Source organism: Lissotriton helveticus, chromosome 5_1 (genome assembly GCF_964261635.1).
Source record: "Lissotriton helveticus chromosome 5_1, aLisHel1.1, whole genome shotgun sequence".
Lineage (NCBI taxonomy): Eukaryota > Metazoa > Chordata > Amphibia > Caudata > Salamandridae > Lissotriton > Lissotriton helveticus.
In genome coordinates this window covers 2107394129-2107411569 of record NC_136065.1, presented here as the reverse complement: position 1 = coordinate 2107411569, position 17441 = coordinate 2107394129, and the positions used below count along the sequence as shown (strand labels likewise).

Here is a 17441-nt window from a genome sequence, read left to right as displayed (position 1 = left end):
AGGTAGTCGTGCTTATGCCATGGAGTGCCCCTGAAGGCAATGCAAAGGGTCTTAAAATCTTTGCGCTTCTTGACAGGAAAACAATGAAGATAGATATTGCAGAGGAACAGACTTATGTTTGGGAATGCCTAAGAGCAGGTGGGCAGCGGCAGTGTGTAGAATCTGAATTTTGTTGAGACATCCTTGCTGAATATTAACAAATACGGTGTTACAGTAGTCAATTTTAGATAAGATGAGAGCTGAGATCACAGTTTTTTGCATGTTCGGTATGATAAGGGAAAGATTTTCCTAAGAAGCTTCATAGTATAGAAGGAAGTTGAGGTAATGAGATTAACATGTTAAAAGAAAATTTTCTGTCAAAAACTACCCCAAAGTTTTTGAAATTCGTAATTGAGGTAGGAAGAGAGCCACGCTCCTAAAGCCACCACATTGGGGATCAAAAGGAAGTGTTACTTCCGAAGAGCAGGACCTCCGTTTTACTGGAGTTAAGCTTCAGACAGTTATGAGACATCCATTTTCCAACCTGGAGCCAGCAGTTGTGAAAGTAGATGGCTGCGTCTGCTGGATCTCTAGCAAATGATATCACAATTTGGGTGTCATCAGCGTAAGATACCATCGAGAACCCAACGGACCTGATCAGTTCGGCTAGTGGAGTAACATAGATATATAGGGTAGGGCTCAATGAAGAGCCATGTGGAAAGCCACAGGGTAAAGTAAAGGGAGGTGAATTGAAATCTTCAAGAGCGACAAACTGTTCTTGGTGAGTGAGAAAACATTTAAAAAGAGTAAGTGCTTAGCCCCTGATACCGATGGAGACAAGATGACCTAGGAGGATATTGTGGTTTGCTGTTTCGAAGGCTTGCGAGAGGTCTAAAAGGACCAGGGCAGCACTGCCTCCTGCGTCAAAAGTTTGTCTAATTTACTCTTGTGCTGTGATGACTTCTGAAGCCAAATTGAGTGGGATGAAAATGACCATGATTCTCAATAAAGTATGTCAATTCTGAGTTGATGGCGATTTCAACAATTTTTGCAGGGAAAGAGAGATGTGAAATAGGACGATAGTTGCTGGTGTCCGCGGCGTCAATATTAGACTTCAGAAGAGGGAGGATAGAAACTAGATTCCAATTAGTAGGGATGTAGCCTGTGCTTAACATCTGATTACAAGGGGGCGGTGGGAAGGGTTCGTTTTTGAAGTGAGGTCAAAATAGTGGCAATTTTTATTAAACATTTATCAAAGTAGAGGTAGTTGATATTGTGGCTAAGATGTAGAAGTAGTTGATATCGTGGCTGAGATGTAGTAGTAGTTGATATCGTGGCTGAGATGTAGTAGTAGTTGATATTGTGGCTGAGAAGTCGTGGTGGGTAGTTGAAGCAGACCTTGAAATAGTAGAATATATCCATCACAAGCAGATTATGGTGTATCTGCCAAAGAAGGAGCCAAATGGAAGAGGGGAAAAGCTCCAGAAGAAAATGCAGCAATCATCCCTTAAATGGTGGAACTTCTTTCAACAAATGAGGATTCTTCAAATGTACCCCAACTGCTGTGTTGGAAAATGGAGTTTCTACCACTAAACACTGCTGCAATTTCTGTGCTCACAAATCTAGCCTCATAGCAAGCTGGGAGATGTTCCCATCATGTCTGTGACACTATTAATGCATCTTATTTAAAGGTAGCCACCCTTGTCACCATGAGACAAACGATGCGGTAGATGCTCCACTCCAGATCTGCGCCTTTGTTTAGTGCCCCCTGGTGTACAGGGTAAGAGATCCTACACCTTTATTGTAGCAATATTGTGTGAACAATCCATCAATGAATGTGGTAATTTTGCCACTGAAGGGGTGAATGATAAACCTTCCATTTTTAGAGAAGCTTCTATTGCCACCGTTCATGTGTTAGTAAAAGGGGGCAAGGGGCTATGGCACCACTTGGTAGGCTAACACGATTCTCTAGGTACAGGGTACTGGACGGCATTTAAACCCATGGCATAGAACTTACCTCTTTGTCCAAGTTGGGGTGTGCACAGGCATCAATCTTCTTACTGAGGGCGTCCAAACTGGCCTGGAGGTTTTCGGTCTGCAAATTGCTTTTTGCCACCTAGACTCAAGAATAAAATACAAAATTAGAATTAAATTCACCAATGAAAGGCACAAGTCAAAGCCGCCCTTTAAAAGGCCTCTTTACGGGGGTGTGTTCAGGTTGGTGGTGGAACAGTAATGATGTCACACAATATTCTCAGTATTAAAACTCCAGTGTGGCTGGCCCGGGGGAGTGGTGGGCGAGCCAATGATAGCTCACGGCTCAAACCAATCTGGTTCTGCTCTGGTTCTGCTCTTTTGTGTACTATGAGCCGTAGCAGGGCCAGGCTTCCTGTGAGAGGTGTTCGGATTGGCTCCACCGGAAATGCCACCAGATCATAACACCAAGAATCAGGACTGTCTCCTGGCATGTGTTATTTACTATTTATCTTCTAGCATACATTGTATTTACATGGCACTGCCACATATTTAAACTGTAAACAGGCACAAGAGTAGAACATCTGCCACAGGTGTCTCAAAATGCTCTCCTTTGCCTGCCTGTGACCCTTGTGTGGTGCAGACACAAGGGGCCTGACAGGTGGGAGAAATCATTGTTGCAAGCACACCTCTTGCAGGCACAGGGTTGATTACAAAATGCAATTTGTAGTACGTTTTGCAGAACTACAATAGTACTACTAACTCCAAAATGCTATTCATAAACCTATGTACGGAGTTTACGCCTCCACCACGCTTCCTCATCGCCCGACTGAGGGGGTCTTGAAAGACAACTTCGAGCTATTCAGGCAGGTAAATTACACTTGAGTAATTTAGATGTGTAATTTACTCTTACACTTTTGAGTAACTTTACTACATTTGGCTCTTCACAAAGTCCAAGTGTAAACTAACTAAAAAGTGACGTTTTCCATGAGTCCACCCCCTGCAAAAGAGGGTGGAGCCAAATTTACAAGTGTAAGTTGTTCCTGCCCAACAAAAACAAAGGATAGTATTCAAGCTCTGGTGGCAAAAAATGTGTTTATGACGATAGTAGTTTTTTTGTGGTTTTCTCCGTATCATCTAATGTTTTAATGAACGAGTGACTAGTTCTGGTAATGAAAATTCATAATCTGTTTATTCTTTAAAGGCGACAAGCGGCAAACACATGTTTGATGAATTTCATAATTTTTCCAGTTGCTTCATCAAGGCCAATGAACAATGTCTTTAAAAGGGCAATATTCAATAAATGTTTAAGTCCATTCTATTTATACAGTCACATTCCAAATCCATATAATCTCTCTTTACATGTAAATGTAGTATACTTGTAAAGCGCACAGCTGCCCCAGCAAAGTGGCGTCCCGGCGCTGTATAACTCTGGGGAACCCGTCCTGGCTTTCCCTGTGGGATGGTCCCTTGCTGGGGGTCCCCAAGGTGGAGCCAGGCATCCCCGGAATTGGTGGGGCCGTTGTGGAGATTAGGCAAGCTAATGCCCAGAGTTGCCGAGTGGAACCCCTGATTAGAGTAAGCACCGAAGCGAGAATTATCGAGTCCGCTGACCAAGGTCCATGACCCTGCCGCGTCGGGAATTGAACCCTGGTCCCAGGCTGACTTCTGCTCTCGGGCCTGCCGCCTCTAACCAGTGAGCCACACTACTGTTGGAACAACAACAGCCTATTGGCACAACAACAGAACTTTACAAAACATGAAATTTCAGCATCAGGTTCTGCATGTTAACCGCACCTCTCTTTGCATCCTCACAGTAAAAAAATAACAGTAAGTCCAGCACCACACATGACTAAACACTGGTAATGCAACACCCTCCCGTAGAAAATAATGGCTGGAGGAACTTTAAAAAAACCTTAGGAAATAATGTAAAAATAAATAAAAATTGTTCAAATTGTTAAACATATAAATAGATAAAATTTAATGTCAAGAAAAATATATAAAAGAGTGGACATTTCTTATTAAATTATAACATTAAATTACCATTTTTAACTTAAAAATTAATCTAATAATAATTGCTAATAAAATATAAATTAGATATGTTTAATTACTTCTATACATCACTTTTAATAATTGTGAATGTATAATAAAAACATAACTTATTAGTTTAGGTAGAATGTATTTTTAAATTTAAACTTAACATAATTTACATTTTATTACCTATATTTACACTAAATAAAGGCTTAATTAAAAATGAAGTTAATACTGCTGCAGCACGTTTTTTTCATATAAAATAAACATAAAATTAATTTACATTAATGTTTACCATGAAAATACTTATACTAATTTATTAGAGTTTAGAAAACATTTTAAACTTTCCCTATGTTAACCAAAGTAGATCTCCACCCTTTGTGGAGTCTCCTTACATTAACGTCTAGTGAAAAGTGAAAAGGTTTATTTAACTAAAGAAAAATGTTTACAAATACTTTATGTGAGATGGTAATGCACACTAATCTTATGTATTTGTTTGAAAAATGTTGCAGGACTATTAGGTCAATTTTGAGCCATATGTCTAATTAATTTAAATATATCACATTAATTAAAAAATATATTTCTAAAAATAAATGACAAATACATTCAATAAAAAAATTCATTTGTTTTCACTATGCATGTACCTTTATTAAAAGTGATTGATAGAATTAAAGTAATTTAATTATACTTTAATGTTAGATTATTTATAAACAAAAAAGGGTTGTTAAACTATTTTGTAATAAAATAGTAAATACATTTTAATTTTAGATATTTTTTAACACTAAATTATATATATATATATATATGAATATATATATATATATATATATATATATATATATATATATATATATATATATATATATATATATATATATATATATATATATATATATATATATATATATATCAAAACAAAACCCTTTCAGGCATAGAGTGACGCATAAATTATGCAAAAAAGAAGGAGAGAACTCTGGGTAGGTCCCAGTTTAGGTGGAAAGCAGCTCCTGTTAGAGCACTCTCAACACCAGCGACACTCTAGATCTGCTCACCTCAAATGTCTGTTTTTCTATCAAAGTTTTTAAGCATAGGATTAGACAGTGCTATCCATGCCGAGATAGAAAATGACAAAGTCTTTCGCCATTTAAACAGCAAAGTATTTAAGTATAGGACTAGTACAATGCAGTCCTTGCCGAGCTGTCAAATAACAAAAGCCATTTATCACTCCAGGCACAATATTACAGCTTTGAATTGGTAAAATACCAACTCAAGCCAACCTGAAATGAATAAAAGCAACCCCTGACACAGTGTTTCGCTCTAATTAGAGCTCTTCAGAGAGGTATAGCTTTGTCCAGACACAAGGGAGCACCCAGTATTAAGTCAAAACAAAACCCTTTCAGGCATAGAGTGACGCATAAATTATGCAAAAAAGAAGGAGAGAACTCTGGGTAGGTCTCAGTTTAGGTGGAAAGCAGCTCCTGTTAGAGCACTCTCAACACCAGCGACACTCTAGATCTGCTCACCTCAAATGTCTGTTTTTCTATCAAAGTTTTTAAGCATAGGATTAGACAGTGCTATCCATGCCGAGATAGAAAATGACAAAGTCTTTCGCCATTTAAACAGCAACGTCTTTAAGCATAGGACTAGTACAATGCAGTCCTTGCCGAGCTGTCAAATAACAAAAGCCATTTATCACTCCAGGTACAATATTACAGCTTTGAATTGGTAAAATACCAACTCAAGCCAACCTGAAATGAATAAAAGCAACCCCTGACACAGTGTTTCGCTCTAATTAGAGCTCTTCAGAGAGGTATAGCTTTGTCCAGACACAAGGGAGCACCCAGTATTAAGTCAAAACAAAACCCTTTCAGGCATAGAGTGACGCATAAATTATGCAAAAAAGAAGGAGAGAACTCTGGGTAGGTCTCAGTTTAGGTGGAAAGCAGCTCCTGTTAGAGCACTCTCAACACCAGCGACACTCTAGATCTGCTCACCTCAAATGTCTGTTTTTCTATCAAAGTTTTTAAGCATAGGATTAGACAGTGCTATCCATGCCGAGATAGAAAATGACAAAGTCTTTCGCCATTTAAACAGCAAAGTCTTTAAGCATAGGACTAGTACAATGCAGTCCTTGCCGAGCTGTCAAATAACAAAAGCCATTTATCACTCCAGGCACAATATTACAGCTTTGAATTGGTAAAATACCAACTCAAGCCAACCTGAAATGAATAAAAGCAACCCCTGACACAGTGTTTCGCTCTAATTAGAGCTCTTCAGAGAGGTATAGCTTTGTCCAGACACAAGGGAGCACCCAGTATTAAGTCAAAACAAAACCCTTTCAGGCATAGAGTGACGCATAAATTATGCAAAAAAGAAGGAGAGAACTCTGGGTAGGTCTCAGTTTAGGTGGAAAGCAGCTCCTGTTAGAGCACTCTCAACACCAGCGACACTCTAGATCTGCTCACCTCAAATGTCTGTTTTTCTATCAAAGTTTTTAAGCATAGGATTAGACAGTGCTATCCATGCCGAGATAGAAAATGACAAAGTCTTTCGCCATTTAAACAGCAAAGTCTTTAAGCATAGGACTAGTACAATGCAGTCCTTGCCGAGCTGTCAAATAACAAAAGCCATTTATCACTCCAGGCACAATATTACAGCTTTGAATTGGTAAAATACCAACTCAAGCCAACCTGAAATGAATAAAAGCAACCCCTGACACAGTGTTTCGCTCTAATCAGAGCTCTTCAGAGAGGTATAGCTTTGTCCAGACACAAGGGAGCACCCAGTATTAAGTCAAAACAAAACCCTTTCAGGCATAGAGTGACGCATAAATTATGCAAAAAAGAAGGAGAGAACTCTGGGTAGGTCTCAGTTTAGGTGGAAAGCAGCTCCTGTTAGAGCACTCTCAACACCAGCGACACTCTAGATCTGCTCACCTCAAATGTCTGTTTTTCTATCAAAGTTTTTAAGCATAGGATTAGACAGTGCTATCCATGCCGAGATAGAAAATGACAAAGTCTTTCGCCATTTAAACAGCAAAGTCTTTAAGCATAGGACTAGTACAATGCAGTCCTTGCCGAGCTGTCAAATAACAAAAGCCATTTATCACTCCAGGCACAATATTACAGCTTTGAATTGGTAAAATACCAACTCAAGCCAACCTGAAATGAATAAAAGCAACCCCTGACACAGTGTTTCGCTCTAATTAGAGCTCTTCAGAGAGGTATAGCTTTGTCCAGACACAAGGGAGCACCCAGTATTAAGTCAAAACAAAACCCTTTCAGGCATAGAGTGACGCATAAATTATGCAAAAAAGAAGGAGAGAACTCTGGGTAGGTCTCAGTTTAGGTGGAAAGCAGCTCCTGTTAGAGCACTCTCAACACCAGCGACACTCTAGATCTGCTCACCTCAAATGTCTGTTTTTCTATCAAAGTTTTTAAGCATAGGATTAGACAGTGCTATCCATGCCGAGATAGAAAATGACAAAGTCTTTCGCCATTTAAACAGCAAAGTCTTTAAGCATAGGACTAGTACAATGCAGTCCTTGCCGAGCTGTCAAATAACAAAAGCCATTTATCACTCCAGGCACAATATTACAGCTTTGAATTGGTAAAATACCAACTCAAGCCAACCTGAAATGAATAAAAGCAACCCCTGACACAGTGTTTCGCTCTAATTAGAGCTCTTCAGAGAGGTATAGCTTTGTCCAGACACAAGGGAGCACCCAGTATTAAGTCAAAACAAAACCCTTTCAGGCATAGAGTGACGCATAAATTATGCAAAAAAGAAGGAGAGAACTCTGGGTAGGTCTCAGTTTAGGTGGAAAGCAGCTCCTGTTAGAGCACTCTCAACACCAGCGACACTCTAGATCTGCTCACCTCAAATGTCTGTTTTTCTATCAAAGTTTTTAAGCATAGGATTAGACAGTGCTATCCATGCCGAGATAGAAAATGACAAAGTCTTTCGCCATTTAAACAGCAAAGTCTTTAAGCATAGGACTAGTACAATGCAGTCCTTGCCGAGCTGTCAAATAACAAAAGCCATTTATCACTCCAGGCACAATATTACAGCTTTGAATTGGTAAAATACCAACTCAAGCCAACCTGAAATGAATAAAAGCAACCCCTGACACAGTGTTTCGCTCTAATCAGAGCTCTTCAGAGAGGTATAGCTTTGTCCAGACACAAGGGAGCACCCAGTATTAAGTCAAAACAAAACCCTTTCAGGCATAGAGTGACGCATAAATTATGCAAAAAAGAAGGAGAGAACTCTGGGTAGGTCTCAGTTTAGGTGGAAAGCAGCTCCTGTTAGAGCACTCTCAACACCAGCGACACTCTAGATCTGCTCACCTCAAATGTCTGTTTTTCTATCAAAGTTTTTAAGCATAGGATTAGACAGTGCTATCCATGCCGAGATAGAAAATGACAAAGTCTTTCGACATTTAAACAGCAAAGTCTTTAAGCATAGGACTAGTACAATGCAGTCCTTGCCGAGCTGTCAAATAACAAAAGCCATTTATCACTCCAGGCACAATATTACAGCTTTGAATTGGTAAAATACCAACTCAAGCCAACCTGAAATGAATAAAAGCAACCCCTGACACAGTGTTTCGCTCTAATTAGAGCTCTTCAGAGAGGTATAGCTTTGTCCAGACACAAGGGAGCACCCAGTATTAAGTCAAAACAAAACCCTTTCAGGCATAGAGTGACGCATAAATTATGCAAAAAAGAAGGAGAGAACTCTGGGTAGGTCTCAGTTTAGGTGGAAAGCAGCTCCTGTTAGAGCACTCTCAACACCAGCGACACTCTAGATCTGCTCACCTCAAATGTCTGTTTTTCTATCAAAGTTTTTAAGCATAGGATTAGACAGTGCTATCCATGCCGAGATAGAAAATGACAAAGTCTTTCGCCATTTAAACAGCAAAGTCTTTAAGCATAGGACTAGTACAATGCAGTCCTTGCCGAGCTGTCAAATAACAAAAGCCATTTATCACTCCAGGCACAATATTACAGCTTTGAATTGGTAAAATACCAACTCAAGCCAACCTGAAATGAATAAAAGCAACCCCTGACACAGTGTTTCGCTCTAATTAGAGCTCTTCAGAGAGGTATAGCTTTGTCCAGACACAACGGAGCACCCAGTATTAAGTCAAAACAAAACCCTTTCAGGCATAGAGTGACGCATAAATTATGCAAAAAAGAAGGAGAGAACTCTGGGTAGGTCTCAGTTTAGGTGGAAAGCAGCTCCTGTTAGAGCACTCTCAACACCAGCGACACTCTAGATCTGCTCACCTCAAATGTCTGTTTTTCTATCAAATTTTTTAAGCATAGGATTAGACAGTGCTATCCATGCCGAGATAGAAAATGACAAAGTCTTTCGCCATTTAAACAGCAAAGTCTTTAAGCATAGGACTAGTACAATGCAGTCCTTGCCGAGCTGTCAAATAACAAAAGCCATTTATCACTCCAGGCACAATATTACAGCTTTGAATTGGTAAAATACCAACTCAAGCCAACCTGAAATGAATAAAAGCAACCCCTGACACAGTGTTTCGCTCTAATTAGAGCTCTTCAGAGAGGTATAGCTTTGTCCAGACACAAGGGAGCACCCAGTATTAAGTCAAAACAAAACCCTTTCAGGCATAGAGTGACGCATAAATTATGCAAAAAAGTAGGAGAGAACTCTGGGTAGGTCTCAGTTTAGGTGGAAAGCAGCTCCTGTTAGAGCACTCTCAACACCAGCGACACTCTAGATCTGCTCACCTCAAATGTCTGTTTTTCTATCAAAGTTTTTAAGCATAGGATTAGACAGTGCTATCCATGCCGAGATAGAAAATGACAAAGTCTTTCGCCATTTAAACAGCAAAGTCTTTAAGCATAGGACTAGTACAATGCAGTCCTTGCCGAGCTGTCAAATAACAAAAGCCATTTATCACTCCAGGCACAATATTACAGCTTTGAATTGGTAAAATACCAACTCAAGCCAACCTGAAATGAATAAAAGCAACCCCTGACACAGTGTTTCGCTCTAATTAGAGCTCTTCAGAGAGGTATAGCTTTGTCCAGACACAAGGGAGCACCCAGTATTAAGTCAAAACAAAACCCTTTCAGGCATAGAGTGACGCATAAATTATGCAAAAAAGAAGGAGAGAACTCTGGGTAGGTCTCAGTTTAGGTGGAAAGCAGCTCCTGTTAGAGCACTCTCAACACCAGCGACACTCTAGATCTGCTCACCTCAAATGTCTGTTTTTCTATCAAAGTTTTTAAGCATAGGATTAGACAGTGCTATCCATGCCGAGATAGAAAATGACAAAGTCTTTCGCCATTTAAACAGCAAAGTCTTTAAGCATAGGACTAGTACAATGCAGTCCTTGCCGAGCTGTCAAATAACAAAAGCCATTTATCACTCCAGGCACAATATTACAGCTTTGAATTGGTAAAATACCAACTCAAGCCAACCTGAAATGAATAAAAGCAACCCCTGACACAGTGTTTCGCTCTAATTAGAGCTCTTCAGAGAGGTATAGCTTTGTCCAGACACAAGGGAGCACCCAGTATTAAGTCAAAACAAAACCCTTTCAGGCATAGAGTGACGCATAAATTATGCAAAAAAGAAGGAGAGAACTCTGGGTAGGTCTCAGTTTAGGTGGAAAGCAGCTCCTGTTAGAGCACTCTCAACACCAGCGACACTCTAGATCTGCTCACCTCAAATGTCTGTTTTTCTATCAAGGTTTTTAAGCATAGGATTAGACAGTGCTATCCATGCCGAGATAGAAAATGACAAAGTCTTTCGCCATTTAAACAGCAAAGTCTTTAAGCATAGGACTAGTACAATGCAGTCCTTGCCGAGCTGTCAAATAACAAAAGCCATTTATCACTCCAGGCACAATATTACAGCTTTGAATTGGTAAAATACCAACTCAAGCCAACCTGAAATGAATAAAAGCAACCCCTGACACAGTGTTTCGCTCTAATTAGAGCTCTTCAGAGAGGTATAGCTTTGTCCAGACACAAGGGAGCACCCAGTATTAAGTCAAAACAAAACCCTTTCAGGCATAGAGTGACGCATAAATTATGCAAAAAAGAAGGAGAGAACTCTGGGTAGGTCTCAGTTTAGGTGGAAAGCAGCTCCTGTTAGAGCACTCTCAACACCAGCGACACTCTAGATCTGCTCACCTCAAATGTCTGTTTTTCTATCAAAGTTTTTAAGCACCTAAACTGAGACCTACCCAGAGTTCTCTCCTTCTTTTTTGCATAATTTATGCGTCACTCTATGCCTGAAAGGGTTTTGACTTAATACTGGGTGCTCCCTTGTGTCTGGACAAAGCTATACCTCTCTGAAGAGCTCTAATTAGAGCGAAACACTGTGTCAGGGGTTGCTTTTATTCATTTCAGGTTGGCTTGAGTTGGTATTTTACCAATTCAAAGCTGTGATATTGTGCCTGGAGTGATAAATGGCTTTTGTTATTTGACAGCTCGGCAAGGACTGCATTGTACTAGTCCTATGCTTAAAGACTTTGCTGTTTAAATGGCGAAAGACTTTGTCATTTTCTATCTCGGCATGGATAGCACTGTCTAATCCTATGCTTAAAAACTTTGATAGAAAAACAGACATTTGAGGTGAGCAGATCTAGAGTGTCGCTGGTGTTGAGAGTGCTCTAACAGGAGCTGCTTTCCACCTAAACTGAGACCTACCCAGAGTTCTCTCCTTCTTTTTTGCATAATTTATGCGTCACTCTATGCCTGAAAGGGTTTTGTTTTGACTTAATACTAGGTGCTCCCTTGTGTCTGGACAAAGCTATACCTCTCTGAAGAGCTCTAATTAGAGCGAAACACTGTGTCAGGGGTTGCTTTTATTCATTTCAGGTTGGCTTGAGTTGGTATTTTACCAATTCAAAGCTGTAATATTGTGCCTGGAGTGATAAATGGCTTTTGTTATTTGACAGCTCGGCAAGGACTGCATTGTACTAGTCCTATGCTTAAAGACTTTGCTGTTTAAATGGCGAAAGACTTTGTCATTTTCTATCTCGGCATGGATAGCACTGTCTAATCCTATGCTTAAAAACTTTGATAGAAAAACAGACATTTGAGTTGAGCAGATCTAGAGTGTCGCTGGTGTTGAGAGTGCTCTAACAGGAGCTGTTTTCCACCTAAACTGAGACCTACCCAGAGTTCTCTCCTTCTTTTTTGCATAATTTATGCGTCACTCTATGCCTGAAAGGGTTTTGTTTTGACTTAATACTGGGTGCTCCCTTGTGTCTGGACAAAGCTATACCTCTCTGAAGAGCTCTAATTAGAGCGAAACACTGTGTCAGGGGTTGCTTTTATTCATTTCAGGTTGGCTTGAGTTGGTATTTTACCAATTCAAAGCTGTAATATTGTGCCTGGAGTGATAAATGGCTTTTGTTATTTGACAGCTCGGCAAGGACTGCATTGTACTAGTCCTATGCTTAAAGACTTTGCTGTTTAAATGGCGAAAGACTTTGTCATTTTCTATCTCGGCATGGATAGCACTGTCTAATCCTATGCTTAAAAACTTTGATAGAAAAACAGACATTTGAGGTGAGCAGATCTAGAGTGTCGCTGGTGTTGAGAGTGCTCTAACAGGAGCTGCTTTCCACCTAAACTGAGACCTACCCAGAGTTCTCTCCTTCTTTTTTGCATAATTTATGCGTTACTCTATGCCTGAAAGGGTTTTGTTTTGACTTAATACTGGGTGCTCCCTTGTGTCTGGACAAAGCTATACCTCTCTGAAGAGCTCTAATTAGAGCGAAACACTGTGTCAGGGGTTGCTTTTATTCATTTCAGGTTGGCTTGAGTTGGTATTTTACCAATTCAAAGCTGTAATATTGTGCCTGGAGTGATAAATGGCTTTTGTTATTTGACAGCTCGGCAAGGACTGCATTGTACTAGTCCTATGCTTAAAGACTTTGCTGTTTAAATGGCGAAAGACTTTGTCATTTTCTATCTCGGCATGGATAGCACTGTCTAATCCTATGCTTAAAAACTTTGATAGAAAAACAGACATTTGAGGTGAGCAGATCTAGAGTGTCGCTGGTGTTGAGAGTGCTCTAACAGGAGCTGCTTTCCACCTAAACTGAGACCTACCCAGAGTTCTCTCCTTCTTTTTTGCATAATTTATGCGTCACTCTATGCCTGAAAGGGTTTTGTTTTGACTTAATACTGGGTGCTCCCTTGTGTCTGGACAAAGCTATACCTCTCTGAAGAGCTCTAATTAGAGCGAAACACTGTGTCAGGGGTTGCTTTTATTCATTTCAGGTTGGCTTGAGTTGGTATTTTACCAATTCAAAGCTGTAATATTGTGCCTGGAGTGATAAATGGCTTTTGTTATTTGACAGCTCGGCAAGGACTGCATTGTACTAGTCCTATGCTTAAAGACTTTGCTATTTAAATGGCGAAAGACTTTGTCATTTTCTATCTCGGCATGGATAGCACTGTCTAATCCTATGCTTAAAAACTTTGATAGAAAAACAGACATTTGAGGTGAGCAGATCTAGAGTGTCGCTGGTGTTGAGAGTGCTCTAACAGGAGCTGCTTTCCACCTAAACTGAGACCTACCCAGAGTTCTCTCCTTCTTTTTTGCATAATTTATGCGTCACTCTATGCCTGAAAGGGTTTTGTTTTGACTTAATACTGGGTGCTCCCTTGTGTCTGGACAAAGCTATACCTCTCTGAAGAGCTCTAATTAGAGCGAAACACTGTGTCAGGGGTTGCTTTTATTCATTTCAGGTTGGCTTGAGTTGGTATTTTACCAATTCAAAGCTGTAATATTGTGCCTGGAGTGATAAATGGCTTTTGTTATTTGACAGCTCGGCAAGGACTGCATTGTACTAGTCCTATGCTTAAAGACTTTGCTGTTTAAATGGCGAAAGACTTTGTCATTTTCTATCTCGGCATGGATAGCACTGTCTAATCCTATGCTTAAAAACTTTGATAGAAAAACAGACATTTGAGGTGAGCAGATCTAGAGTGTCGCTGGTGTTGAGAGTGCTCTAACAGGAGCTGCTTTCCACCTAAACTGAGACCTACCCAGAGTTCTCTCCTTCTTTTTTGCATATATATATATATATATATTCATTTCGGTAACTATTTTGAGTAATCTAATTTAACATTATTTACCCCATGGTGTCTTATTTTAAGTCCCTACCCCAATTATTTCCATTGGGAGGGTGTTGTAGTGCCAGTGGTTGGCAGCGTGTGGTGCTGGACTTACTCCACCCTTGAGCAATAAAAATTTAGGACTGTTTTGGGTCCCTTTTGCCTGTCTTAACTTTAGAGGTTCTGTTTGCGTATAATAATAGTTGTTCTCTTTGGGTGGGTGCATGTCCCTGCCTAAGTTCCTCCCCCATCCCTACCTAAACTCTTCCTTACTCCTCCCTTAAGCCCTTCCCACAGCCTTCACTGCACCTCATCCTTCATAGTACTGAATCCTTCATCTGCCCACAGCCTTCACTTCCCTTTAGCTTGCACCGCCCGCAGTCCTAATAGCACTGCAGCCTTCACAACTCCTCAGGTTTCACCACCCCGCTGTCTTCACCACCCTGCAACCTTCAGATCATACCATCGCCTTCACACAACCCTCCTCCGGTAAATTCTTCTTCACTGACTGCTCCTTCGTTTCTAGTTTTTAGGTCTCGTTTAGTGACGCAGCGCATGCGCTGCACGCCTTGGCGAGTCCTATAGTCGTCGGTTTGGTGGCCGAAGGGGGACAGGGATGTGCACACTCAAGGCGCCCGGACAGCCCATGTGCATGCTCACGGTGTCTCTTTTAGATCGCCGATGTGCACGCTCATGCCGCCTCTTCCAGCTAGCGCCCGAACAGCTCATGTTCACGCTCACGGCGTCAGTTTCAGACAGCCAAAGTGCACGCTCATGGCGCCTCTTCCAGCTAGCGCCCGGACAGCCCATTTGGCCTTACTGGAGTATTTCCATTTCCTACAGTAATTCCCTATTTCTTATGCGACCTTCGTGTCTAACTTTGAAGCCTGCAGTATTCTTGTATCCTGAAAATCAAACAGGTTTGGGTTGTGTGGACGGGACCGTTCCAGTTTTGAACTCAAGGGGGCAGTAGGAGATATGATTTGGTTCAAGGTGTAGGACACCAGTCATGTATTGGCTTTGGGAGTGTAGGGTGTGTTTGGAAAACTAGACAAGATGCAGTATATATTACATAAAATAGAACCTCCTATTTAGCTGTTCTTTTAATGTACTAAATGTTCGGTGGACTACCACCCACTTGTGTTGCTGGCCATCCACCAAACCTTTGGCATGTTTATGTTTTTCATAATTTAAGTTCCCAAAGTGGGAGTTTGTTTATAAAGCAAAAACTTCTAATGCCCCCCACACCGAGGGTGTTGGGGTCATGTTTTTTTCCTATCGATGACAGGACAAAAGGCCTCCACCACAGTAAATTGGATGGATGGTGTCAGATGACCCCTTACTCCGTTGGGCCCTTTGAGGAAGCATTTGGTCAACAGAGCCAATGAGGTCGCTCCGTCGGCGGAATACTTAAGACCCGCCCCTCTCTATATATGGTAGTATGACATTACTATGCCTTCCTTCACCCTGCACATCTTTACATAGCACATTTAACAACGCATACCACTTCGACGCATTTGCATTCATCACATTACAAACACCTTCACCGCGCATTCCACTACCACGCATACTTTTACCACGCTTACTGCCTCTGAAAAATTATATCACAGTGTAACACTGCCACCTACAGTTAAAAATGTATACATTAACTCTTAATACATTTGTTAATTCTACTTGTCGTTTACACATTTGTTAGTAATTGAACATGTTATATTTTTGGGGGGAGACCCCGGAATTCTCCTCAAAAGCATGGTTTTGTCTTGAAATGTAAAGACTTGCGTGCCAACAGTCTTTACGAACAAAAAAGTGCGTGGAAAATGTACTGCGAAGTAAACACTTCGAAGTAAAGGCTGTTTCCCCCACCAACCTTCTCAGCTGCTGTGGTCTTTGGAGCTCACCTCTCCTTTGATCTTCACTTGAAGGTTGGTAAGCAGCCGCTGAATCTTCTCCAGGAAAACCATGTCAGTCGTCAGACTTTGAAACCGGACCTCAAACTTTCGCACAACCCCCTTGGCCTGCGGCGGGAAGGAAAGAGGACACAACTAAGTTAGTCATGAAGCAAGATGCAAGCCGTAGGCAGTCCAGGAGCCATGAATGCCAACACAAAGGAGGACAGTCCTAGCAATGGGACCAGAAAAAACAATGTGCTGTGAGCAAGTCACCACAGACAGCGACAAAGGCCCCACGCCACAGGACAGAGCAAAAACACAGACATCCAAGATATGTCACCTATAATTCTTGGAAACCTTTGGATTTACATATTTAAAAGCATTGCAAAATAAAATGAATTTTAAAAAGTTTTCCACACTAAAAAGTATGAGGGCAGAAATACTGCAACAAGTGGCACAACATTTAAAAGGAGAAATGGGAGGGAAGCCCGAAGGAAACCCACATGCAGTAAAGGGAGAGCGCAAGGCAAGGGGACAGAAGATAAAGGAGAGGTCATTCTGGGGAGGACTTGACTCATCAGAACAGAGAAAAGAGAAAGGGGGGGCAGACCTTTAACCGATAAGTCACTTAGTAAGTGTCTCGTATTTTCAATGTTCAATCTTATTTTGGAAAATCATCAGCTGTAGCTCCAAAGACACGGAGTATATGATGTTTATATCACAGGAGTGGGAAATCCAAGAGTTAACATCCGCTCATTAGTTAAACGGGGAATGGACTGAAACTGGGAATATCATCCACCAGGAGAAAGTAATAAAATGTTCTGCACCTCATTATTGGAGACTCTGGCCCTGTACATCCTGCAATCCGAGTTCTTTTTCGTGGTTGGGAACTTTAATCACCATCTAGATGACCCCTCTAATGCAGATAAGAAATGTTTGCTGTCAACCATGGAGTCACTAGGTCTCTCTTTGCAAACATAGGCTTTTCAATAAAGTCCCCGTGGCCACTAACCTGGACCGACCATTTTACGCTTAAATTCACCATTAGTAGAGCGGGTAGAGGAAGCCAGCCCCAACGTAGAGTGAGTCCTCGCAGAGCCTGGAGGAAAGTCACCCCCACAGCATTTAGTCTGGCTTTTATACCCTCCTCCTTTGGGATAGGAGAGGGAAGTGATAATGCCTTAGGAAAATGGGAGGCCTCGATTGAATACACGCTAAATATCATCGCGCCACTCAGGGTACTACGAACGCAGGAAAGGGCGGCTTCAGCCCCTTGGTATTCGGAAAGTCTTGAAGAAGTAAAAGACCCGATGTAGAGGCAGAGAAAGAAAATGGAGGAAAACCAAGCGGCCAGAGGGCAAACTGGCCTTTTCAGTAGCTCACAAGGCATATCTAACAAACTGCAACCTAGCAAGAAGAGACCACCTAGGCTCACGAATACGGGAGGCAA

General features: G+C 41.1%; 1 protein-coding gene across 3 annotated transcripts in view; it reads right to left on the bottom strand.

The window, feature by feature from the left end:
* The window catches only part of CCDC180 (coiled-coil domain containing 180), a 492398-nt gene that overhangs the window by 190267 nt on the left and 284690 nt on the right, over positions 1-17441 (bottom strand). For all 3 annotated transcript variants that reach the window (XM_078646144.1, XM_078646142.1, XM_078646143.1), the window contains exons 23-24: positions 16001-16117; positions 1997-2095 (exon numbers count right to left, since the gene is read on the bottom strand). In XM_078646144.1, the coding sequence (XP_078502270.1) occupies positions 1997-2095; positions 16001-16117 (216 nt within the window). The remainder of the gene's footprint in view (positions 1-1996; positions 2096-16000; positions 16118-17441) is intronic.